Source organism: Lissotriton helveticus, chromosome 2_2 (genome assembly GCF_964261635.1).
Source record: "Lissotriton helveticus chromosome 2_2, aLisHel1.1, whole genome shotgun sequence".
Taxonomy (NCBI): Eukaryota; Metazoa; Chordata; class Amphibia; order Caudata; family Salamandridae; genus Lissotriton; species Lissotriton helveticus.
Genome location: NC_136060.1, coordinates 518,382,385 through 518,408,196, shown reverse-complemented (window position 1 = coordinate 518,408,196; position 25,812 = coordinate 518,382,385). Strand labels below are relative to the sequence as shown.

General features: G+C 46.7%; 1 protein-coding gene and 1 pseudogene across 3 annotated transcripts in view; one reads left to right on the top strand and one right to left on the bottom strand.

The window, feature by feature from the left end:
* Window positions 1-414: 414 nt before the first annotated feature.
* Window positions 415-3,747, bottom strand: LOC144821603 (DNA repair protein XRCC1 pseudogene; annotated as a pseudogene). The gene has a single exon (XR_013608394.1). The product of XR_013608394.1 is annotated as a DNA repair protein XRCC1 pseudogene (transcript).
* A 394-nt stretch (window positions 3,748-4,141) lies between these two features.
* MRPS26 (mitochondrial ribosomal protein S26) overlaps window positions 4,142-25,812 on the top strand; it is a 42,928-nt gene continuing 21,257 nt past the window's right edge. The window contains exon 1 of one of the 2 annotated variants that reach the window (XM_078678835.1): window positions 4,142-4,439. In XM_078678835.1, coding sequence (XP_078534961.1) covers window positions 4,207-4,439 — 233 coding nt within the window. In that variant the 5' untranslated portion in view covers window positions 4,142-4,206. The remainder of the gene's footprint in view (window positions 4,440-25,812) is intronic. The other variant, XM_078678836.1, reaches the window with a different exon arrangement.

The window sequence follows — 25,812 nt, the reverse complement described above, 5'->3', positions numbered from 1 at the left end:
TAAAAATAGCGAATTCGCTAATAGGGGGCGCAAATTACCATGAAGTACAATTTCATGGTAATTTGCAAAAACTTTGAAAAATGCACTAAAGTGCATTTTTCAAAGTTTCATGTTGCGCACACACATGCACTAAGGGCATGTGTGTGCGCAACATATGTGCACGGATCAATTTCAGGGGTGCAACAGGGTGTCCTTTGGACACCCCTGCACCCTTGAAATTGCAATCTCAATTTGCGAATCGCTAATTGCGATTGAAATTGAGATTGTCTTCCCATTCATTCCTATGGGCCTCTAGGCCCATAGGAATGAATGGGGAGGTATTCCTTAATTGCGACTCGCAATTTGCGAGTCGCAATTAAGGAATTCTAAGAAATTGCTTTTTTTTGTGATTTCTTGATGCATTCCATTTTGCTATTTCTTAATAGCAAATCGGTATTTTTCGCTATTAAGGAATCGCAAAATGGGTTGTTAATGCATCTGGGGGTTAGAGTTCTAGAAGACAGAATACGGAAAGTATGCCATTATCGGCTGCTGATATAAGAATAGAAAAACGAGTTATCTTGAATGCAGTGATGTGACATGACTTTGTGGATCACAAAGTGCTACAATAGAAATTTGGGAGAATCTGTGTGGTCAAATGATCTAACTAGCTGTTACCATCCCCTGCCCAGCATAAGTGTCCTTCTCCAAAAGCTTACACTGTGCGTAGCTTGGCCACTTCTCTCCCCCTTCCCACCCTGTTAAATCTGTTCTGCACTCCCTCTTAGCTACTCTTCTTGAATTTGAAGGGAGTCTTGCCTGCGCTGTCTTATGCTACATCTTCCTCTGTTAATACCCTGTTGTCTTCCTCCACCAAGAAGCTGGAATTTGATCCTGGGCTACTAGGATGCTCTTTTAATTCACTGCATGGACAGTACTTCTTTGTGTTGGTCAGGACCAGCTAATGCTCTCAGCTTCATGGCTTGAGGTTGACAAGTCAAATCTCTGAAGTACTTTATCCTCGCTTTCCGAATCGCTTGTACTGGAATTCTTGCAATCCATCAGATACTCTTTGCACGGCACATGCTGCCTCCTCTTGTAGCAGTCCAGTATCCATTGCTTGTGCACGATGATGCCTCCCGTGGCCTTCACCTGGCTGTATTTTGGAGTGTTGGAAAATGCACATATAAGGTGGGTGCAATCTTGAGACCAGTATGGTCTGTACTTGGCACCCATGGCAAGGGCCTTATTACGTAGTTCAGTGCGGAAGGGGTTCTGGAAACCACTCAGGACCAAGACTGTGCCTTTTAAGAGCGCACGCAGTTCTGTGCCTGATTTTTCCTTTTTCTGGCTGATCTTCACCGTAGTTGGGTATTTATGGGGCTCGGGGACAGAGGTCTCAATGTGTGAAACAAACAAGTCTGTCTTCATTTTCTTAGGGAGAGCAGGTGTGGGACTGGTTTTTGAGCAGGATGGCTTACTGTCCAGATAGTTCAATGCAGCGCTTTTCACTGAGTTACTGAAGCATTCCCCTTTTCTTTTGGACTGAGGGAAGGGATGGACTGAGGCTTCATTGGACTCAGAAGGGGAACATAATCGAACAAAGCAGAGTCCATAGGCTAGGGTTTTGGTGTATGGCTGCGTGCACACAATTTTCACTCTGTCCCATGTCTTACTTGCTATTTCTTTCACCAGCACATCTGGGCCAAACATCAGCAAACGGCTCAGGTTGAATCTATTTTTGGCCTCAGTCCTGGTCATGAAGGGTGATGGGGGCAGGATCACCTCAAAACCCTCTTTGCTGGTGGATATAGAGTTACCGACTAGCACCTCTATAAAGGCAGACCCTTCATTTCCAATCTCTATACTGTGGATCTTCTCGGACTTCTCCAGATGCAACACCACTAAAACCTCGTTCTTGCCGGCTTTGCTCGCTCTCCATTTGTGAAAGGTGTCTGCCTTCAGTAGATTCTCCGCGTTGTGTATGGCATCTTGGCTGCTGCAGGATGCCACACTCTTGATCTTGATCTCTGGCATCTTGTTCCTCCTGCAGCAATGTCCTCGATGCGTCCTCTTGTATGGTTATGAGCCACGAGAGTACAGTTCATGGGTTTCTCCTTGAAGTACCACCAATTGTGTAGTGGTCTCCTCTCGAACGAGCTGATGTCAGATGTTTAATGTGGTGATCCTATTTAAGGCACTGAGGATAATTTAGATCAGGAGGATGGTGCACACTTGAAAGAGGATGACCCAATTATAGTCTGGGGAGCCCTTTAGAGTTAGTAGGATTCAGAAGGTGGGACACCCACCAGATGGGGGTAGGCAGGTCCATCTGTCCCTCCAGCACACCTTTCTGCTGCCACACAACAAACACTATATATCCAGGTTGTACAGTAGTTTAGTATCTGAGGGGTCTGTGGCAGCTTTTTGCTGTATCCTTCGAGGCCTTCCACAGGTGTGTCCCACTGGCCTCTCTTTTGCTGTTTCCTTGGAGGCCTTTCACTGGGGTGTCTCAGTGGCCCCTCTCTTGCTGTTTCCTTGGAGGCCTTCCTAGGGGGTGTCTCAGTGGCATCCCTCTTGTTATATCCTTCGAGGCCTTCCACAGGGGTGTCCTGGTGGCCTCTCTCACTGTATACGTGTATACGCCTGGGCCTTCCACAGGGTTGTCTCAGTGGCCTCTCTTTTGCTGTATCCTTCCACAGCGGTGTCTCAGTGGCCCTCTTTTGCTGTATCCTTCCTCAGGGGTGTCCCGGTGGCCTCTCTCACTGTATACGTGTATACGCCTGGGCCTTCCACAGGGGTGTCTCAGTGGCCTCTCTCACTGTATACGTGTATACGCCTGGGCCTTCCACAGGGGTGTCTCAGTGGCCCTCTTTTGCTGTATCCTTCCTCAGGGGTGTCCTGGTGGCCTCTCTCACTGTATACGTGTATACGCCTGGGCCTTCCACAGGGTTGTCTCAGTGGCCTCTCTTTTGCTGTATCCTTCCACAGCGGTGTCTCAGTGGCCCTCTTTTGCTGTATCCTTCCTCAGGGGTGTCCCGGTGGCCTCTCTCACTGTATACGTGTATACGCCTGGGCCTTCCACAGGGGTGTCTCAGTGGCCTCTCTCACTGTATACGTGTATATGCCTGGGCCTTCCACAGGGGTGTCTCAGTGGCCCTCTTTTGCTGTATCCTTCCTCAGGGGTGTCCTGGTGGCCTCTCTCACTGTATACGTGTATACGCCTGGGCCTTCCACAGGGTTGTCTCAGTGGCCTCTCTTTTGCTGTATCCTTCCACAGCGGTGTCTCAGTGGCCCTCTTTTGCTGTATCCTTCCTCAGGGGTGTCCCGGTGGCCTCTCTCACTGTATACGTGTATACGCCTGGGCCTTCCACAGGGGTGTCTCAGTGGCCTCTCTCACTGTATACGTGTATACGCCTGGGCCTTCCACAGGGGTGTCTCAGTGGCCCTCTTTTGCTGTATCCTTCCACAGTGGTGTCCCAGTGGCCTCTCTCTTTTGCTGTATCCTTCCTCAGGGAGTCTCATTGGCCTCTTGCTGTCACTTCATGCTCCAGACATGCATCTTCCAGCCACTTAGAGGTGCTTCTCTGCAGCCTGTCCTCACAGTATCCACCTCTCTCCTGCCGCAGCCGCACCTTTCCTGTCTGTCCAAAGGTCTCAGCTGCTGCTCCTCTGCCTCTCTTGACCTTTGCACCCGTGAATGTTTCCTCTCTGTCCAATAATTGATGCTTGCTTAGCAGGCAGGGAAGCAAACACCGACGGGCACAATGCTATGGCACTATTGTACACATATAAGGGGCCCCGGGTCGGGGCCCCTGAAGCTCTGTCTGGAGCCACCCCTGTGTAAGGGCCTCCTGCATGAGTCCGTCCTTGATGTCTATGGCGCTTGTAGTTCGAGTCCGCCCTCGCTGCCTACAGCTCTCCCTGCTCTCGTCCTTCTTCTCTGTCGATACCTGCCGCGTGCTGCGCTGTCCCTGGACTCGCCCTGGGTGATAGAGCTAGAGGACGGACACGCACGCGGCGCCCTCTAGCGGCGGGTCTGGAGCGGCGCAGCCGCCGCCGGTTCAAGAGACGGAAACCATTCCAACCCGGAGCCTCTCATCCTGGGGGGCGCCGGTCCGCACCCCCAGACCCGGCCCCCCCAGTGATGTCATAGACACTCTAAGATGGCCGCCGCCTCTCGCTGCCCTTTGACCCGAGGCGCACTTCCGGTCCGTGCCGCCTAAGATGGCGGCCTCCTGGTGCTTGTCCTCCCGGTGGAACATGCTGCGGGCCGCCCCCCGCCTGCTGCAGCTGCGGCCCCCGCTCCTCACCCCGCACCGCGGCCGCAAGTCCCGCAACGACCCCCCCGCCAAGTCCAAGGCCGGGAGGCTCAAGGTGCCGCCGCCCGTGGACCCCGAGGAGCTGCTGGTGGTGAAGGCCCGCTACCGGGAGTACACGGCCGCGCTGGGGGCGCTCAGGTACGGGGGGGTGGAGGTGGGGGTCAGGGCGCTTCGGTCAGGCACTCTCATCTGTAAACATTCAGCATGCGTGACATCTCCGTGGCTTCTGCGTGACATCTCCGTGGCTTCTGCGTGACATCTCCGTGGCTTCTGCGTGACATCTCCGTGGCTTCTGCGTGACATCCCCGTGGCTTCTGCGTGACATCTCCGTGGCTTCTGCGTGACATCCCCGTGGCTTCTGCGTGACATCTCCTTGCCTTTTCCGTGACATCCCCGTGGCTTCTGCGTGACATCTCCGTGGCTTCTGCGTGACATTTCCATGGCTTCTGACTGACATCTTGCCTTTTGCGTGACATTTCGAGTGACACTTTATCCTGAGTAGAGTACAGTAGTTCTATCCACGTAGTGAATTCTGAGCCCAGTGCTGGGGCCGTTGAGCTGCAGTGTGTGGTTTGTGACTGTCCACTGTTCACCATTCCTGAGTGAGGGAACTCTGAATCTGGCTCCATTCGTTAACAATAACCAGCTGTACTGCCAGATACCACGTATCATTAACAATAACCAGCTGTACTGCCAGATACCACGTATCAGGGGTTGGGGTTAGACTAACACATTTTAGTGCTGGTGTCCGCATCACTGCCCTAAAACGCATTAGTCACGCTTCATAGACCACCCCAACGAGGTGCTTTAACTTCTGAGCTGCATTAATAATGATGTCGTCAGTGCTGTAAAATTGCCCTTTCTTCCTGCTGCTAACCAGAGAGTACCTCTTTCTCACTTTTATAAAAATCATTTGTATTGCATTAAATGCGCTCTGTGTTGTTTCCGCGCACTGACCATTAAATGGGAGCCAGGCTTCAGACCAATCAAGCTGAAGCCGAGCCTATCGGGGCACTATGTGGTAAAAGATACACCACTCACAGCTGTTGGAAGATCAAGACGGCTAATTACCTTGTTTTCCAGCGGCAGGCACCACTCCACTGGTTGCGGCATGCAGGAATAAGAAGATGAATACCCGTGCAGACGCATAGGTAGTAGCTTTATTATTATTTTTTCAAACAATGCCGCAGCTAATCTCATGAGCAGACAACTGGTGCCTTTGTCCTGCACGAGGCCCTTGCAGTGCGCTCTGTACTGTGCAGAAGGGTTAAGTTATGCAGTGCCATCGAGGGTATACAGCTCAAGTCAGTAACAAGAAGCCAAGAAAAAAGTTCGGGTGATTTTCTTTGCTTTGGGTAATATTTCACTGTGTGCCCCGGTCAGTGCATTGTCACTGCAGTCCACTAAATGAATGGGGACTTTCATTTTGGTCTTCTGGGGATTAGTGCTTCATAACCCAATAACATTGGTTGGCCCGGTCCATCGTTTCCCCCCCACCCCCCTCCCCCAGCCTGTCTCCACCTGGCCCTGGACACTCCTCATACACCGGTGTCTCATCGCAGGCCTGCTTTGGCCAGGCCAGTCCTCAACTCCCACTGAACTGGTGGCTCTTCATCAGCTTCTCTGCTAGTCAGCCTCTCGCCCAAACTCTCCTCAATATATGCCCCTCAACTTTGCATATTCTCAATGTTACAAAGTCAGTGTGCGAGAAATAACATGCTTAAAAAGCACGGCATAAGACAGCGTTGTCTGTAGCTTAAGATGGACATTTGAAAATCCTCAGTTCTAAACTTTCCAACGCAGCTATGTAATGCCTCTCCTTTGTTTAAACGTCATGCACACTATGACAACTCGGCCCAAGAAGTAGTGTTACACTAACCAATAGGGAAATGTGAGATTTTTTTTTTGACAACTGGGCAGAGGTGTGTATGCAGAGCTCTGGAGTTGGCATTCTGCTCTTCCTGGTGCCAGGAGTCTGCACATGCAGACTGTCGTTGAATTTGAACAAAAAGTGGAGCTTACTTCTAAAGCTTCATATAGCACCAAGTGGGGCAATTTCTGATATTTATCTTTACGAGGATTTTTTTGCATGGTTTCAATCACAATTCAATTCACTCATAGTATCGCACATGAAGCGTGGAATGTCACTCATCAACAATGCTAACATTACACCAATCTGTAACTTGGTAGCTATGAACCAGGCTGGTCGAAGGTCACCTCCCCAGTTCACACATTGGCAGTATGAGACATGTTTGTAGAGTATGACTGTGGTTGGTGCCAAAGAGTACATGATGGGGCCAGGGTATACAATGATGTTTTAAGTTGTGTAGGCTGTGTCTGAGGCCATTCATTTCATGGCCGAGGGAGGATCACAGTTGATGCAGAGCCTGCCAGAGAATTCTTAGGTCTGGCTAAACAGTACAGATGAATGCTAAAAAAAAAAAAATAAATATATATATATATATATATATATATATATATATATATATATATATATATATATTCATTTTCATATTACTTGGTCAAGTTGCCAAAATTGTCGCCACAATTGAGGCCAAAGTATAGCAATCTTAAACATGGATGTTTAGGGTACTGTAAAAAATGTATTGCTTTGTGTAACATTTCTATTTTTAAATACTGTTTAGTACATAACGTTGCTATTACCCAATTCAGTGGTGCTCTGTTTACCAACTGCTGAAGGATAGATGGCTGAGTCACGGGGCGTAGATTTAAATTTGATTTGAATATCACTGCAGTGAGTGTTAAATCACTGAGTCATCCAACCATCGTCTTACCAAGTTGATGTAATGTTGGGACTTGATTTTTTTTTTGGGGGGGGGGGAATAAATCAAATCAAGCTTCAGATACAAACAGTGCAAGGATATACATACAAAGCCAACCATAACTTAGCCTACTTCGGCCACGTGATCTCTCCTGTGACATCAAGAATATGCCACCGAGATTCAAGCGGGACCGGTGCCCCCCCACGGCCAAAATCACACGAGTTATGCCCTTCTAATACTGCTGAATCCTAGGGCCGGACCCCAGAATATATAAGAATAATCCCCTCTCGCCACACCCCCTGGCACACAACTCGGAGCCACCGCCCTTAATACAGGCCAGCGTCAGTCTTAAAGCATATGACCTATGGAGGATGCGCAGCTGAACAAGTCGAAAGTGCGCCCTGATAGCAATATCCCAGGGACACTGTAGGGCCTCCAACAAGCCAACGTCTGATTCCCAGGCATCCCGCAGGGGACCCAGGCAGTCCGGGGTATTGTTCAACAGTTTTTTGTACGTCAATGACACCGCCTTCTGAATCATGGGACCCAAAAGAAGCCTGTCCCCTAATGGTGAATATTCTGGAATCACACTCCCTTCTGGCAGTTGGGAGTGAAGCGCCGACTGCAAATGTCTGTACCAAAGGAAATTCACCAACCCCCATTTGAAAGCCCTCCCTCAAACTATTAAATGTCACAATTTTGCCCCCTTTCCAGACATCCCTGAGCACGTCAATACCGATGAGGCTCCACTTCTGAAAGCCCTGCAGTCTATGTACCTCCCGTCAGTAAATTAGCTGCATGCCAGATATCTATGACCATTTTAGTGCGTGGTGGCAAATGACTGGAGCCGCTACCCCTGCGGGACAACTCCCCCATGTAGCTACGCTCACCCAAAACAATCCAGTACACCCTTTAGGCCGGTTCATCTGTTGGGGAGAAGACCCACCCATTAACATTTATGAGATGGGCTGCCCAATAATATTTCTTGTGGTCCGGGACTGCCCGTCCCCCCTCATACAACCCCTTCTGCAATTTCCTGAATGCAATCCAGGGGCTGCTCCCCCCCCCCCAGTAATTGGCGTATTTCGGTATCAATGGTCCGGAAGAAAGTCTGAAATGCAATAAGGCGTGTTTTGTATAGCGTACAGTAAACGAGGTAGGGCCATTATCTTGAAGAGGACTGCCTGCCCCATTAGAGAGATTGGGAGCCCCCGCCAATGCAGTTCATCCTCTCGCAACCTAGAGAGCTACATCTGCAAGCTCAATCGCGTAAACTCCGCCTTAGTCTTGGTTATCCAGATACCCAAGTACTTACATTTATCCTGTAAAATCAACTCCGAACACGCCGACATTAGAACCGGCAGGTCCCCAGCTAGAGAAAAGACCAAGGACTTGTCCCAATTAATGTGGTATCCGGAATAGAAGCCGAAGGACCTTAATATATGAATGAGGCGATGGAACGTTTGTCGAGGCCGGTGCGCATAAAGAAGGATATCGTCTGCATACAACGAGATGTGCTCTTCCCAGCCTCCCCCAAAGTCAATCCTCCTCACCACTGGATCCCTCCTGATCCACGCTGCCAAGGACTCCAGGGCCAGTAGCTTCAGTGACAGAGGACACCCCTGACTCGTCCCCCTATGCAGTGCGAAGGCTCGCAAAATGACCCCGTTGATCCGAACACGGGCCATCGGGCCAGTGTATTGTAACCAGATCCACCTTTGCAGCTGCGGGCCAATGCCCACTTTTCCCAAAACCACAAAGAAGTACGGCCATTTGATGCTGTCGAATGCCAGCCTTACGTCTCACGAGAGCAGACCGGCTGGAATGTCGGGTTGGTCCCAAGTCATGTACACGACTCCATATAAACATCGTAAATTAAGCCTCGTGCTCCTATGAGTTATAAATCCCGATCGGTCCTGGTGAATCAGAGACTGTAGGACAGGGCCAATTGGCGATAATTTTTGGGACTTGCTTTTTATACAGTACTATTGTGGGTTCCAAATTACTGACTGTTTCCAATCAAAGGTATTTTAATTTCTTAGACAACATACAAATAAAAGGATTAACCGTACTTAAGTAGTGATCCCTGAAGTACAGATGCTACACCTAGAATGGTACCCGCCCTCCTCCTCGAATGTTTTCCTTTTATGTTGGGCACCTTTTTTTCCATATGTCCTCAGCAAAGTGGCATACAGAAAATGGTGGAGGGGATGAGTTAGTGTGCATTCTACGTTGCATAAGATAATTGGCAAATTTCATGACATTTTTGATTGTGTTTACAGAGCCGTAACTAAAGTTTAACTTTTTCCAGTGAAGTTCAAGAATTTTTTTTTTGTGATGTACTGCATTCACCTGTCATTTCAAACTGCACACAGTCTTTGACTGTGCTTATACAGGATTGGCTGTGTGACCTGGTCAAGCCCTGAACTCCGCTCCCACATCTGTAATACCCCTGCTATTCTAAGATTTCGATTTGTGTGTAGCTAGGGTGGCCGAAGGGCCTGGCTCCCCACCACCCCCGTCTGACCTGCATGAAACCTATTATTCTTGCCCTCGGATTACTTTGCTGTCTGCCAAATTTTATGCAGCTTCATCTTTCAACAATACAATTATTAGTGAAGTAACGTGTATTGCTCCACATTTACTTTTACTGATGTGCTCAAAACTTTACTTAATAGAAAGATAAACCTGTTAAATGTCTGTCAGATTTAATGGGTATTAATAAAATAGCCATATTTATTAGCAGATTTAACTCTTATGTATCTCTTTTTAAACATGCCCACTCCCATTGATCGGCCCATCAGACACCAAGAGTAAGCTAAACATACCAAGTCTCTGCCACGTCTCATGACGTTTCTTCGAACCGTGCCAAATTTATTAGCAAATCAAATGTATTTGATAACACACCCTCCGCCTTATTTAACTTTGCTCCTCCTATTGGATCTGCAGGATACATGAAATACCTGCACTGGAAGTAACTAGATAATGGCTTGCCATATGTCATTCATATTCATCTCACAAAATCAAAGTTATTAACAAATGAACATTTTGTTGTCCGCCCTTTTGCAGGTCTCACCTATAGAAAGGTTTTAGCTTTCTGTTGTCCAGTAGTGGCTGCTATGGAAAAGGGGTGGGGAGGATAAAACAGTAAAAAAGATCACTTGCCTGATTACGACCACAGCTTCCTCTATGTCCTCTTCTCTTCCTGACTCCCGGCAGCACAAAGGCTCCCTAAAGCCAATCACAACTCTGCTGTCACCAGCTTGACAGCAACGGCGTGATTGGTCTGAGTGGCTGCTCAGACAGTGCCTGGGAGCCATGGGACTGTTCTCCACCCGGCTGTGCTACACAGCCAGGTAAAGAAATGCTAAGTGTGCATGACTGTTCGACCTTCCAAACTGTCATGCGCACTTATGGTGCATACATTTCCTCTTCCCTGTGACCCCAGACCGCCCTAACCTGGCCTCGTAGCCTGTACTATAAATAAAACGATAAGAGCATTGCTTCTCATTTTCTATTTCCTTTTTCCACTGCTCTAAGAGCAGTGGGGCGACTCTCTGCCACCTTAGCAGAGGACCGACGCTGCATTTCAGATCATACCAATACTTGCAACGGGCTTTGTGCCAGCCCGTTGCTTACCATTGTTGGGCTTTCTTGTCAAACTAATTTCCTTGCTTATTTATTTACTACTCTTCCTCTTGAGTTTGTCTCCCTGCTTGAGTATAGCTTCTCTGCCATCCCTTTGATTGGATGACTAGTGTCATTTAAATGCTCGCATTCAGGCAACTGTGCATACGTTTTTATAATTTACACTCTTCATGCCTAGACTGAAACACTTTAAATGCTCCTTTCTCAAACAACTGACAAGATTTACAACAGACCAAGCAAAGGCACCCCCATGAGTAGTATGCATGCCACATTTGGTGTTATTCTGTGGAGCTGTATCAAAGAGCAAATAATCCAATGGGTGTTAAAATGGCATGCTTGACGGATCTGCACAAATCTTGCCATGAGGAACCGTATGCGGATTTCATTTTATTTAATGTAAAGTTTCATGGAAATTTACTATCTATTTGCTAAAGTTATTTAAAAAGCCAAGAATGCATTTGAATGGAATCCCTGACACAGCCATAATATAGGAACTATCGTGTGTGTATGCTTTTTCACTAAAAAATAGTTAAAGTATAGGAATACGATTTGGCATTGGACATTCAGAGAGTTCATCGGGACCCATATAAACGGAATGCTGCTAAATCTAAGCCAAGAAAGATCTTGGTTAATTTTTTAACATATTCCTTAAAAGAAAAAATCCTATCCTCGGCTCTGAAAGTTGGCACAGTCAAATGTAGATCTTTTTCCAGCCCATTTTCGTTCTCAATCAGGTCTGATATATCCCATTTCACCGCCACAAAACAGTGGGAGCTGGGTAAAAGAATGACAATCTTGACCTCACTAGGGGCTAAGGCCTAATTAAGGTTCCCGGCATCCCTCCGAATCATGTGGAATAACCACGTGTATAATGTAAGACAGATCGAGGAGGTGGATGCCCTCATCAAGAAAATCGTAGGTGGGAGCGTGGCATAGATCAGGGAGGGGTGGTATGCAGGTTCTATTTTCAGTGCATTAAATATCATAATAGGTAGAATGGCCATTTCGCAGGCTCTCTGGAGAGCCCAGGATTATGGTTGAAATAAATGTTTTTCTATCAGCATCAAGGGACCTCGCCATTAGGGCTTATGCCCGGAGATCAGGGGGGCTTTCCCAGGGGTGCAAGGGGGCACACAGGGGTTGCGAGGGGTGGGGGAGCACGGGTGGGGATGCATTGGGAGAAAATCACAAAATATCCTCACTCAGATTAGTGTTGGAAACTATACCTTTGATAGAATAATGAATGGTGTTTTTTTTCTATTGGACATATTTTACAGTCTTAATGACTAGTGAAATTAATATTATATCATGACATATTAACGGGCTCAGGTGCCCACGTCGGCAAAGATTAGTATTAAAGTATCTTGAGCAGTCCTCTGCACAGATTTGTCTTCTACAGGAGACCCATCTGAGCAATGTTGAGTGTATACCTATCTTTGGTAAACATCGTTTGATTTAGTTTTTTTGCTCCTCTGAACAGGTAGTGCATAACAGAGGGGTTGCAATCTTAATTAAGTTAGGGGCAAAAGGCATTATCAAGTCAGTAACTACGGACCTCTCAGGGAGATGGCTCATAGCACAGATTGAAATAGGGGGGGGTCGAACTAACAATAGTTTCGTCTTATGGTCCAAATGTCGACGATCCATCATACGTTTGTAATATGCAGGCCAAGTTAATAGGAAGAACTACCCCAATAATCATCGGGGGATTTTACTGTTCTTCTTAACCCTTTACGGGGCAGGTTTAATCATAGCCACCATGTTGGTGTCCCACACATCCACCGCTCAATGATCCATATGATCCATTATCTTGGGCTGGCTGACGTCTGGAGGGCTAAAAGGGGAGATAAAACAGGTTTCACTCTCTTTAGCAAAAATACGGCCACTCATCGAGAATCGACTACGTCTTAACTGACAGGCTGGGCTTAGAGAAGGTTGGATATATTTCCATCTTGCCAAGTATTCTCTCTGACCATGCCCCAGTTTCTTTTTCCTATTTAAGTCATAGACAAAATGCCGGAATTAGATGGGCCCTGAAGAGGGCAATGTTTCTGATCCCGATATAATCAATGCACTTAAAGCTTCCATTACAGACTTTTTCGCCCTTAACATCAGCTCGGCCTCGTTAGATTTTGTCTGGGATGCCTTTAAGGCAAATCTTCGGGGGCTGTTACACAGCTTGATCTGCTCCAAAAACAGGGCAGAATCTTTGGAGTTCCGGAAGCTTGAAAAGCAGATAGGGATATTGTTGGAAGAGAGGCTTAGTATTTCCCATCCATCTATTGAAGAACTGATGAGCATCAATAAAGACCTTGGCTGTCTCCATCAGGAATATAGGGGAAAACTTGAGTCAAAAATGAAAACCCAGTGGTCTGCTCATAACATGCAGCACTTTGAATATGGTGAAAAGGCGGGGGCTCTTCTTGCTTGGAAGGCACGGGCAGAGCGCGCTAAGAATAATATAAATGGATACGTCATAAACGAGAATGGAGATACTTCATGTAAGCATGAAGATATGCAGAAACGTCTTCTTTCTCTGTTCTCATAACTATACAGGGAAGAGTTCTCCCCTAGTGTAGAGAACATCCAAAATTGGTTGCGATCTAAAGAACTGCCAGTTCTAACTGAGGGTAGCCAAGTTGCCTTGGACGCCTATATTACAGAGAGCGAAATAATAACCCATTTTAAAAAGATCAAGAATAATAAGGCTGCCCGGGACTAACACCCTCCCCGGGGAAGTCTATAAGATTCTACAGGACGAATTGATCTCAAGACTATGTGGACTTTTCAGTTACGTCTATAGTGCAGAAGGCAAAGTCCCTAAATCATGAAAGGGCGCCACGATCGTTCTTATCCTAAAGCCAGGGAAAGATCCCCTCAAAGCTGACTCATATAGGCCAATCTCCCTGCTCAACGCTGACTATAAAATCTTCATGAGCGTTTTGGCAGGGAGATTGGTCAAGTTAGTTCCACAGTTGGTTGATATGGACCAAAAGGAATTCACCCCGGGGAGGTTTATTCAGGAACAGACCCTGCAGCTGATTGGTAGTATCGACCTGGCGGTGACACGGTCGATGCCCTTGGCTGTGGCAGCATTTGACACTGCGAAGGCATTCGACAGTGTCTGCTGGGTCTTCCTGTGGGAGGTCTTAAAAATGATGGTCTTAGGCCCAGTTTTTATACGGACACTGACTAATTGCTACCAGGGGGCTTCAGCGGTGATTTTATTGAACGGTATGCTGACTTCAAGTTTCAATATTACAAGGGGAACGAGGCAGGGTTGTTCCATCTCGCCCTTACTTTTTGATTTATATATAGAGCCTCTCGCCCAAGCAATCAGATTGGATGATTTAATTGTCCCGTTTAGTGTTCATGTGTATAGCAGCAAGTTAGCCCTTTACGCGGATTACTTGCTGCTGTACTCGGATAATCCTGCTGAGGTCCTTCCTAGGGTAGAAGTCCTTCTCAAAGAATTTGGCTCGTATTCAGGCTACCTTGTAAATTCCTCTAAGACCGATGTAATGATTTGGAACGTCACCAATTGGCCGGGTAAAACAAGCATGGAACTCGGGTATTTAGGAATAACAATAGTAAATAACTTAGATGACATCCCTAAGATTAATTTAAAGAGGGTGTCTAAGGAGATCGATCGCCTCTTTTAAGAAGGGCAAATTTGCCTCTTACAATATATGGTAGGGTAAATTTGGTAAAAATGGTCATCTTGCCAAAACTGACCTACCTTTTTAGCACCATTCCCCTTGATTCTCCACATAGGGATATAAGCAAAATACAAAGTAAAATTGGAAGTTTTATTTGGTCTAATAAAACGGCCTGGCTCTCTTGGAAAAAATGTAGGCGTAAGGTTCAGAAAGGAGGCCTTGCACTTCCTGATATACTTTGGAATTCTTTTGCCTTTCAGTTAAAACATTTTCGGGCATTACTTTGCACTGCGTGGGGTACTCGCTGGGGGAAGATTTTAAATGAAGTGGTCGCTTTCGGGGTAGGTGGAGAGGGCTTTCTATACAAGTTTGGCACGCCAGATTTTTCAAAAAGGTCCGCCTGAAAGTTTTAAAAGCAGCTTTGAATTTGTGGTACAGGATCAGGAGAATATGGGGAATAGGCTATTACTCTGATTTTGCTCCCATTTGGGACTCACCGGGGTTACCTGTTTGTTTAGAGGATAGCCTAGCATTACCCATTAAGAAAGCAGGTATTCGGGTTTGGTCTGATCTTGTTTAACCAACCTCACCCTATGGTTATCCAACACCGCCGACACCTTAGCTCCACTGAAAAAACGTCAAAGCAAACCTGGCAGCAAGAAAGCCTCATGGTTCAACGATGATCTCAAGAAGTCCAAGAAACTCTGCCGCTCCCTTGAAAAGGCCTGGAAAAAAGACCCAACCACCAGCACCAAGGACGCCTTCAAAAGCGCCACCCGCACTCACCACCAACTGATCCGAAAAGCCAAGAAAACAGCATTCAAGGATCGACTTGACGACAACGCCCACAACAGCAAGGAACTTTTCAACATCGTCAAGGAATTTTCCAATCCCTCGGCCAACTCCAACGACATCACCCCCTCTCAAACCCTCTGCGACTCCCTAGCCTCATTTTTCCACAACAAGATTGCAGACATCCACAACAGCTTTGACAACCAACCCGGAAACCAACCCACCCTACCACTTGCTGATCATCTTCCCCCCGTGAACACCCTTAACGACTGGAACCCAATCTCCACTGAGGACACCATCCGCCTGATGAATTCCATCCACTCAGGATCCCCCACAGACCCATGTCCTCACCACATCTTCAACAAAGCAGACTCCGTCATAGCACCGCACCTCCGAGACGTCATCAACTGCTCCTTCAACTCCGCCACCTTCCCGGAAGACTGGAAACACGCTGAACTCACCGTCCCTTCTGAAAAAACCAACAGCGGACCCCACTGAACTCAAAAATTACCGCCCCATCTCGCTTCTTCCATTCCCGGCCAAAGTCATCGAGAAAGCTGTCAACAACCAGCTCGCCGCATTCCTCGAAGCCAACAAATCCCTCGACTCCTCACAGTATGGCTTCCGAGCAAAACACAGCACTGAGACCGCCCTCATCGCAGCAACAGACGACATTCGAACTCTACTGGACAATGGAGACACAGGCGCCCTCATCCTCCTCGACCTCTCTGCAGCCTTCGACACAGTCTGCCACAGCACCCTTTTACAACGCCTCAATAACATCGGAATCCAAGGAAAAGCACTTGAATGGATCACCTCGTTCCTCACCGGAAGAACCCAGAGAGTCCGCCTCCCTCCATTCGAGTCCGAGGCCTCTGAAGTCATCTGCGGCGTACCACAAGGATCCTCACTCAGTCCCACCCTCTTCAACGTATACATGAGCCCCCTCGCGGCCATCGCACGCCAACACAACCTCAACATCATCTCTTACGCGGACGACACTCAACTGATCCTTTCTCTCACCAATGACCCCAGCACCGCCAAAACCAACCTACACGAAGGAATGAAAGAAGTTGCCGAATGGATGAAACAAAGCCGTCTGAAACTGAACTCAGACAAAACAGAAGTCCTCATCTTAGGTACATCCCCCTCTGCATGGGACGACTCCTGGTGGCCGGAAGCCCTCGGAAAAGCACCCATCCCGACAGACCACGCACGTAACCTAGGCGTTATCCTGGACTCTTCACTCTCAATGAACAGACAAGTCAGCGCCGTATCCTCTTCCTGCTTCAACATTCTTCGCATGCTCAGAAAAACATTTCGCTGGATCCCCACCGATACAAGGAAAACAGTCACCCACGCTCTGGTCACGAGCCGACTGGACTACGGAAACACCCTCTACGCAGGTACTACCGCAAAACTCCAGAAGAAACTCCAACGAATCCAAAACGCCTCAGCCAGGATCATTTTAGACATCCCGCGCAACGAACACATCTCTGGTCACCTTAAAGACCTCCACTGGCTACCCGTCAATAAGAGGATCACCTTCCGACTGCTTACTCACGCACACAAATCACTCTACAACATCGGACCAGACTGCCTCAACTCAAGACTGTCCTTCTACACCCCCTCCCGCCGACTACGGTCTTCCAGCCAAGCCCTCGCCACTGTACCTCGCATCAACAGAACCACCATGGGAGGCAGATCCTTTTCATACCTGGCTGCTAAAACATGGAACTCACTCCCCGCTTACCTTCGCCTTACCCAGAACCACCTAGCATTCAGAAAGCAACTTAAAACGTGGATATTTGACAAGTAATCCTCCTCCCCTTCCTAAGCGCCTTGAAACCCTCTGGGTATGTAGTGCGCTATACAAATTATATGACTTGACTTGACTTGTTTCCACAGATGGGATTCTTCCTTGGGAGGTATTAAGGCTGAAAATAAGGGACTCTTTCTCTAGATTTAAATATCTACAACTAGCCTCTTGGTGCACTGCAGAGAAAGCTTTCATAGGCGGGAACCAGGAAATGGAGCTCCAATGCCAGAACACACACCCTATAATAGGAATTTGGGACCTGGTATAAGAAGCTGCAGGAAGTAGAAGATACAGTTCTCCCCCCACAACATGTAGTCTGGAATTTGTCCGCTTTGGAGAACGATGCTGCAGAATTGCTTGAACTTTCTTTCCAGATGTTACATAAGGTGGTTAAACCCGCCTCGCTATAAAAGAATCATTTCTTTGTAATCAATAGGTTATAATATACCCCCAAAAAAATAGCGAAGTTCGCCCCCCTCTCTTCTCCAAAATGCCCTAGATGTGACTTCGCCCTGGCGGATGACCTTCACATTTTTAGGTCTCGCGTCAGCAAAAGACCTATTGCTGCCTAGTTAGCTCTGAAGGGACCACAGACCGGGACACGAGCGCCGATTGCACCTTGTGGGCGCGCATGTCCAGCCCCGCCTCCCGAGCCGTGCACATATCAGGTAGTCAGCCATGCCTCTGTCGCGCGCGTGCACACCAGCTGCCCATACACGCACCAGCCACGCACACACGCACCAGCTGCCCACACACGCACCAGCCGCCCCCAGCCCCGCACACACGCACCAGCTGCCCACACACGCACCAGCCGCCCCCAGCCCCGCACACACGCACCAGCTGCCCACACACGCACCAGCCGCCCTGGCCGCGCACACACGCACCAGTCGCCCGAGCCTGTGCACGAGCCCCCAAGGCACCAAGTCCCACTCACCGGGTGTCATCTCCGCCTCCATTGACGTGGCTCACCACTTTTCTGCCGCCACCGCCGGGCTCCCCCTCCGGCATGGGAGCCCCGCGTCACCACTTCCATCTCGGCGAGTCACTTCGTGCATGAGCTTATGGCGAAAGTCCCGCCCCACAGCAAGCATGACGCTGCCGGACTTCCGGATTTCGCGCCAGATCGGGCCGGTGGCTTGCCAGGAACTCAAGTGATTTCCAGGTACTTGTTTTGTTTTTCTTTGCATTTTACTCCACCATAGCTCATTAAATCGTCGCTCCCTCAGGCAGAACATCAGATAACGGCAAAATACCTTAAAGTCCATATGCACTGCAATGCTTTTAAATGGGTGCTGATAACTTGTTATGTAATGTTTTATCCAGGAAAATCCGCACATCCAACTCTTTTGATTTGTCATATGCAGTAAGATTAGACATACTGTATAAATGGTTCTTGAATTCTATGATACTTTTCTCTCCCGTAGAAGTGATTGGTGGGGTAAGTGGCATGTGGGCATCCAATATCCCCCCCCAAGTTGCCAACTACAATACCCGTCTGTACATTTGAACTTGAATGCTGTGATTTTTGTACAGTGCATTAAATTTGATTTCGACAGCAGAGCCATATGTGGAAATAATAATACGTTACTGATAATTTATCATAAAAGTGAGATGTGGATTGGTAGCACAGTATGTTTGTATTTCAGAAGGTTTATTTTATTGAGGCACTCCTTTTTCTTTCGGTTTTGACTTGCCAGTGAATGTCGCATATTGTTATGGTGCAGAGTGGAGCCACTGTCTGTGGAATATCCCATATATAATCCGCTGTACTACTGAGGTAAAATGCAGAGCTTTTGTTTATAAGCAGATTGAAGATACACCTACCAGCGAGATGAACACTACTAAACAAACAAGCACTGGCGTTGCCAATAGGTTTCGCATTTGGAAAGTTGGAGCTATTGGTTTTGTAAATGACATTTTATATTTATATATTGTTATTGACAATGCCAATAACGATATATAAATATAAAATGTCATTTACAAAACCAATAGCTCCAACTTTCCAAATGCGAAACCTATTGGCAACGCCAGTGCTTGTTTTTAAATGTCTTACCAGGCAGAGTATAGAAGTGCTCCATATGCGGTAAAATACAGCATTTAATAACTCGACGAAATAAGTGTTCTATAATATTTAAAATATGGTATTATAGAAACACTAGCTCCCTGTCACTCTTCAAAGACATAACTTTAGCAAAATGCGGTTAGAAGTGCTCTATAGTTGTTGGCGCACAGTCCTTAACAGGCACGTCTTCAAAGACAGGCTTTAACAGGCACGTCTAAAAAGTGCTCTATCGAGTGAAGACAGGCCTTAACAGGCACGTCTTAAAAACACCCTGGAACTTTCAAGCTCAGTCTTTAACAGGCACATCTAAAAAGCGCTCTATAGACTCAACACAAACCTTTAACATGCACATCTAAAAGCGCTCTGCAGACTCAAACACAAGCACGTGTAAAAAGCGACACATAGATTCAAAGACAGACCTTAAAAAGCACGTCTAAAAAGCGTTCTGGAACTTTCAAGCACAGGCATTAGCAGGCACATCTATAAAGCGCTCTATAGTTTCAAACACAAGCCTTTAACATGCACGTCCAAAAAGCGCTTTTAGCAGACTCAAATACAGGCCTTAACAGGCACATCTGAAAAGCGCTCTATAGACTCAAAGACAGCCCTTAACAAGCACATCTAAAAAGCGCTCTGGAACAGATCTTAACAAACCAGGCACGTCTAAAAAGTGAGCTATAGACTACGACAGGCCTTAAAAGAGACGTCTGAAAAACACTCAGCAGACTCAAACACAGGCCTTAACGGGCACGTCTAAAAAGTACACTAGAGTTTTTAGCCTGGCTAAAAAGCGCTCTATAAACTCAATCGGCAGGCCTAACAGGTACGTCTAAAAAACCTCCTGGAAACACAGACCTTAACCGGTACGTCTAAAAAGCGCTCTATAGACTCAAACACACGCCTTTAACATGCCCTTTTAAAAAGCGTCCTGCAGATTCAAAAACAGGCTTTAACAGGCATGTCTGAAAAGCGCTGCATGGACTCAAAGACCGACTTCAACAGGCACGTCTAAAAAGCGCTCTGGAACTTTCAAGTACATGTATTAACAGGTTAAATGCGTTATAGACTGAAACACAAGCCATTAAAATGCACGTCTATAAAGCGCTCTACAGACTGAAACACACACCTTAATATGCACGTCGAAAAAGCGCTCTAAAGAATCAAAGACAGGCCTTAACTGGCACATCTAAAAAGCGCTCTGGTGCTTTCAAGCACAGGCCTTTGGTCCACAGAAACGCCCGATACACCGTCACAGATCTTAATTAATACAGCCGTAGTATCTACTATATAAGCGCGAAACACAACACTTTACAAACAAATCCGCCCATCTCTCTGAGGCGCGTGCTAGCATGGCCTCCATAATTTTTCTTTAAAAAAAATGTGCGGCATTTATCTGCCCAGACAGGAGGACTGTGCAGTGTGGGGTCGCGGTTCGGATATTCGGGTCTTCAGTTGGAGAATTGTATCTTTATCTGATGGCCCGTAATATTTAAGTAAGCCTGGTTGCAAAGTGGGCTGTCTCAGGAGGAGAAAGACATTCTGAAATACTTGGACCTGTGCTTCTATAGGGTGACGCAATGGAGCTGCATTACAGCGTGATTGACAGGCGGCAACAGGACATGACTCGTAAGGGCAATTACGGAAGATAAAAAAAACAATCTGGGTGCTGCATATATGGTACTTTTTTGGGCTGTGTTGAGTGCGAAATAGGCAAATTTGTGATTTGCCTGTGTCACTGAAAATCCTTCCCCAGTTTATGGAGGCACATCTAGGGAAACTTCCCAATCCACGAGTTACAGCTGTTTGGTCTGCTTAGATGCTTGTGTTATGACCGAAGATTATGCGGCAAGAGGCGAAAGTCCAGAGCCTGGTGGGGGGGCGGGAATGCAAGCGAGGGGAGGAGAAGTGCGGCAGGCGGATTAGGGAGATGTCAGCTGGCCTCTCAATGCTGCCAAATGGCCGGAGGGAAGCCGGATGGGGGCGGGAGAGCCTGGTGGTGGGGGGGGGGGGGGAATGCAAGCGAGGGGAGGAGAAGTGTGGCAGGCGGATTAGGGAAATGCGCGTGCTTGTGTGGTCACGTGACCCGCTGTGACTCACATGCACTGTGAAGAAACCGCAGTGGTTTCACTAGTCGATTGAGCACTTGAATTTTCGCCTATTACATTCGCAAGCGAATGATAATAGGCGAAACCTAAAAAGCAATTATGCACTTTTTAAACTTTCAGCCATGCACCCTCCCTCTCTCCCCCCCAATGTTGTTGCTTTGCCTCCACCCCATCCCTCTCATTGTTGTCGTTGGGCTCCCCCAACATGCCTGCCATTACAAAAAAAAAACCTGCCATGACATGGGCACTGTTTACCTTTTCATAACGCTCCCTCCACCCTTCTTTTTGCACTCCCTACTGCCAGCAATAAAAAAACAAGCATTAAAAATGAAATAGGTCTCGCCTTTAATTAAGTTGAAGCCATTTGCTTTCCTATACAATACCATTAGCAAAGCAAATGGCGTTAACTTAATCAGGGCGAGACCTATTGCATTTTTAATGCTTGTTTTTAATGTGGTGCCTTGAAAGAGTTTTGGCAGAATGTGGAACGCGCTCTTAGTGCTATTTTTAAGGTTAATGTTAATCTGAATTTATCCGTGGTAATATTTGGGGTTGATAATACCTTGACGACCCTATGGTCAACGCCACAAAAAGGTCTGCTAATGTATTTGATCCTTATCGCCCGGAGGGAGATCTGTAGGGCAGGGAAGGATCCATTGCTTCCGCTTTATGAGAATTGGCTGAGGGCCGCTCTGGGTACAGCCCGTATAGACTTGGGACACTGGAATGACGATGGGTGTAACATCATGTCACAGCTCCTAGTATAGGGCAAAGAAATGAGACTGATCTAATGCCCCAAAGTCCCATGATTACACCAAGTTTCATTCGAAGAACCTGGCCTGGTTAGGCCTACAGCCAATGCAATCGCAGAGACCTGGGGCGCTCAAGATAACATCGAAGGTGGGTTTCTTGCTTATATTTGCAGAAGCTATATGGTGAGATGAGGACAAAAAAAAAAACAGTTAAAGTACAGTAATGGTTGCACATTTAAGTGGCTTTTCAATTTGTAAGCAATGGTTAGAATCAGAATCCATAGATCTCACAACAACCATGCAAACCATAACTCTCACACCAAGTGCAGTGTTATCTATTGGTATAAATATTGTGAGGTCCTAAACACTAAATTCGGGGGTGGGGGGGTTGGGGGTGTCCCTTTGGCGACCCTACCCCCTAATAAAAGCCTTGGCTGAGGGAATTTCAGAATTCTTTACAGGACCCGGGACTGAGTTCCCAAATCCTGTTATGGCGGCTGCAAGGTTCTTCACTCATGTTGTGGCCTGCCAATGGGATCCTTTCTGATCTGCTGGAGTTTTTCAGGATCCACGGATCTGAAATGGCTAGCAAGAGAAATGGCTCTCTCGGCCACAGGATTTGACTAGTATTTTTTTAATTCCTGAACTGAACAATATCTGTAGATGTGTAATGGTCCAGATATCACTAAAATGTTCTGAAAGTTTAACCCCTTCCTGCCCCCTACCAAGCCCTTCTTTAAACACTAATTTCTCAAACTACGTGACTGATTTGCTAAAAAAAAAAAAAAAGCATAACCCTAGAGTGAAATTCTGTTATGGCAGAGTACTTACCTGCAATCCTGATCTTCTGTTGCCTGAAGTATCTTCTGGTTGCGTGATGTTACGTCAGTGTTTTGAGCCTCCGGAAAATGTTTAGTGCTGTCAGGAAAAGTCCAAAAGCGACTGAAACTCCAGACGTTCTGCTTCTGCCGAGACTCAGAGCATGGTACCTTAGTAACACAGTCATATACTGGGGTGAACTGTGATAGCACTTTGAGGCTGTGCTATTTTAACACCAGATCTTTAGTGGAATACAGCCTTGATGTCTTTTATGTTTTATTTGTGCTCCGATTAGCTTGATGTTCTGCTGATAACAGAAACAGGGCTAACCGACACATCTCTGTCGTTCTCAGAGACGATCCCAGAGGGTTATTTCCTACTCCATGTCAACCGTCCCTTGGGTGAAGAGGGCGGAGGTGTAGAGGCAATAATAAAGCTGCAAACTGAATCAATTGAGACGACAGATCTGTTGTTGTTTAATTTAGTGCTTGGGGATTTGGCCTGCACTATTTTAGTTGTATATCACCCCCCGAATTCTATGAGTGACTTATCAATAATATTTTATGGGTAACAAATTGATTGTTGTTGAAGATTTAAAAAAATGGGTGGATGAATTTGAAGCTAACTGTTGTAATGTGCTTATTACTAATGCCGTCTCCCCACTGTGGTTCTCTGCCTTTCTGCTCAGCCTGTGATGAGGTCACAAGGAATGTTGGGTTGGTTTGTATGTAGGAGAGAATCAGTTGGTGAAGGGCTGAGCAGAGAGGAGCCTGCTCCTGGTGGGGCATTACCATGGATCTGGACATCTTCCTGTAACTGAGAACCTGTAAGATTACCACAATAATAAATCTACTAATACTAGACATGGCTGAGCTTCCATCTTTCGTTTTAACACTAACCCTAAATGGCAACAATTTATGGAGCTCAGAGCCTTTCTCAAATTGACTCAATATAAATAAATATATAAAAGAACACACATCAAAAAAGTAATGTGCTATACCTTGTCTGGTCGTTTTATTGCTTATTGAAGCCTTCTAATGTCGCGCCATGTGCCTGGTCTGACCGTACCTATTCAGACGGACTTACCACCCCACAAAGAAATGGCAGTCAGATAACCGAATCTACGGTCTGCAGGAAGTAAGATAAACTTGATGAAGAGAGAATGATGGAGGCGTGAAACGGACTTGCCATAGTTACCACATTGAGGAAGCTGCGTCAGCTTTTAATAACTGGGTTGCTATGACAGGCACACGACTGGCTCTGTGGTAAGTAGGCGGCAAACAAAAAGAAGCCTTCCGCACATCGGTTTTCAAAAAGGGGTCTGGATTAGCATGCAACAAATGTAGTAACTTGATGGAGATTGTAAAGCTAATTCCAAGAATGCCCTTTTAAAGTACAAAAAGTTGATTATAAAAGCCAAGACTGCTTACTATTCCAAAAGGGTCTGTGAAGTCTGTAACTCCCAGAGTGAAACTTTTCAGATTATGCGTGACTTCTCTGTTGACAGTTATCCAACCTACGGTGGTCTCGAGTGTTGCAATAAGTTGAATAGGTATTTAGATCAATTAAAGAGTCTATTGCTGATAGCCCAAAGAGAGAGAGTATGGAGCTAGAGGAGAAGACATCGCTTCACTGAGCTGTTTAATAATGTCATTAGGACAGGAAGATTTCCTAAACTTTGGAAAATGCCTGGGGTTTTCCTTTGATTCGGAAGCCCTTGATAAGAGCGCTGGAATGAAGGAATTACCGCCCTACCTCTCTCCTGCCTTTACCAGCTAAAGCACTTAAGAGGGTGATAAATCTAGAACTCACTGCATTTCTTGACGAGCACAAGCTCCAGGTTCCATCCCAGTTTGACTTTAGGGCAGGACATAGTACAGAGTCAGGCTGGATGACACGGCTGCTGAAATGAGATCAGTTGTGGATGGGGCGGCTAAGGTTGGCCTCATTTTGTGAGACCTTTGTCAACATTAAATGCTGTTAATTAGACCATTGGAATGTGGAGCACTCCATTGAATACAAAGGAGTGCTCCGTGCTTCTACTGCCTGTAAAAGCCCGCAGAGAAACATTCCAATGTTGCTTTTGCTCACAGCTGTTGCGCCCAAGGGGATTTAAACCCACTTAGGCTCTGAGGCCTTTGTTTTATTTATTAGAACATTCTGCCCTCCAGTGGCAGAATGTCTTAATAGCCCTTATTTGGGCTGTACCGGCCATTAAAGTCCTGCTCCCTTTTTCAAGGCCTTCGCCTTTGGCTCGCATCTTTAACGCTGAAGCGGGCCTTTAATGGCTGATATAGCCCGTTATGGCGGGCTATAACTCTACATTATATGGTGTTAATCAGCCGTCTTGGAAAGCTAGGGATTAACCCCATCCGTCATGAGACACGGTGCTCGGGTGCATGACGAGCTGAGCTCGTCATGAGCCGCGCAACGCTCTCACGCGGGGCTAATTTCCCCGGTGTGCTGAGCGTTCCATTAAACGGGCGCGGTCATGACGAGCTCAGCTTGTCACGAGCACCATGGCGCTGTGCGCGCCCCCCGCACAGCGGGGGGAATTACCCCCACTGCGAAGGGGTTAAAGATCAGACAATTGACTTCTTAATCCCTTTTCTCTCTTACAGAGATCAATTTGTCACCTTGAATAGTTTTGCTTCTTAGACCTTTTCTCTCCCTAGTGGAGTTCCGCAGGGCTCATTCCTCAGCCCCACCCTGTTTAATGTAGATCTTTTGTTTTATCTGTGGTGCCGTACTCGGAAGACACCCAAATCATTCTGATTACAGCATAACATAACATGTGTATTTGTAAAGCACATATATATAACACACACAATTGGGGAAGGCCTGAGAGACGTTTTAAGACCTGCATAGGTTATGTCTCCCTATACCAATATGAACAACATAACAAACCTATGGGTCTAACACCTGAGAATCTAATCAGCCCCTATGCAGATATTTGTTAAACTGCATTAATAATGTTTTGCGCTGTTCTTGTTTTTAATTAGGAAGGGGTCTTGGCTAAATAAATTACTGAAATGAGATTCTCTATCCTATTTTAAACCCTCACGCACTTTT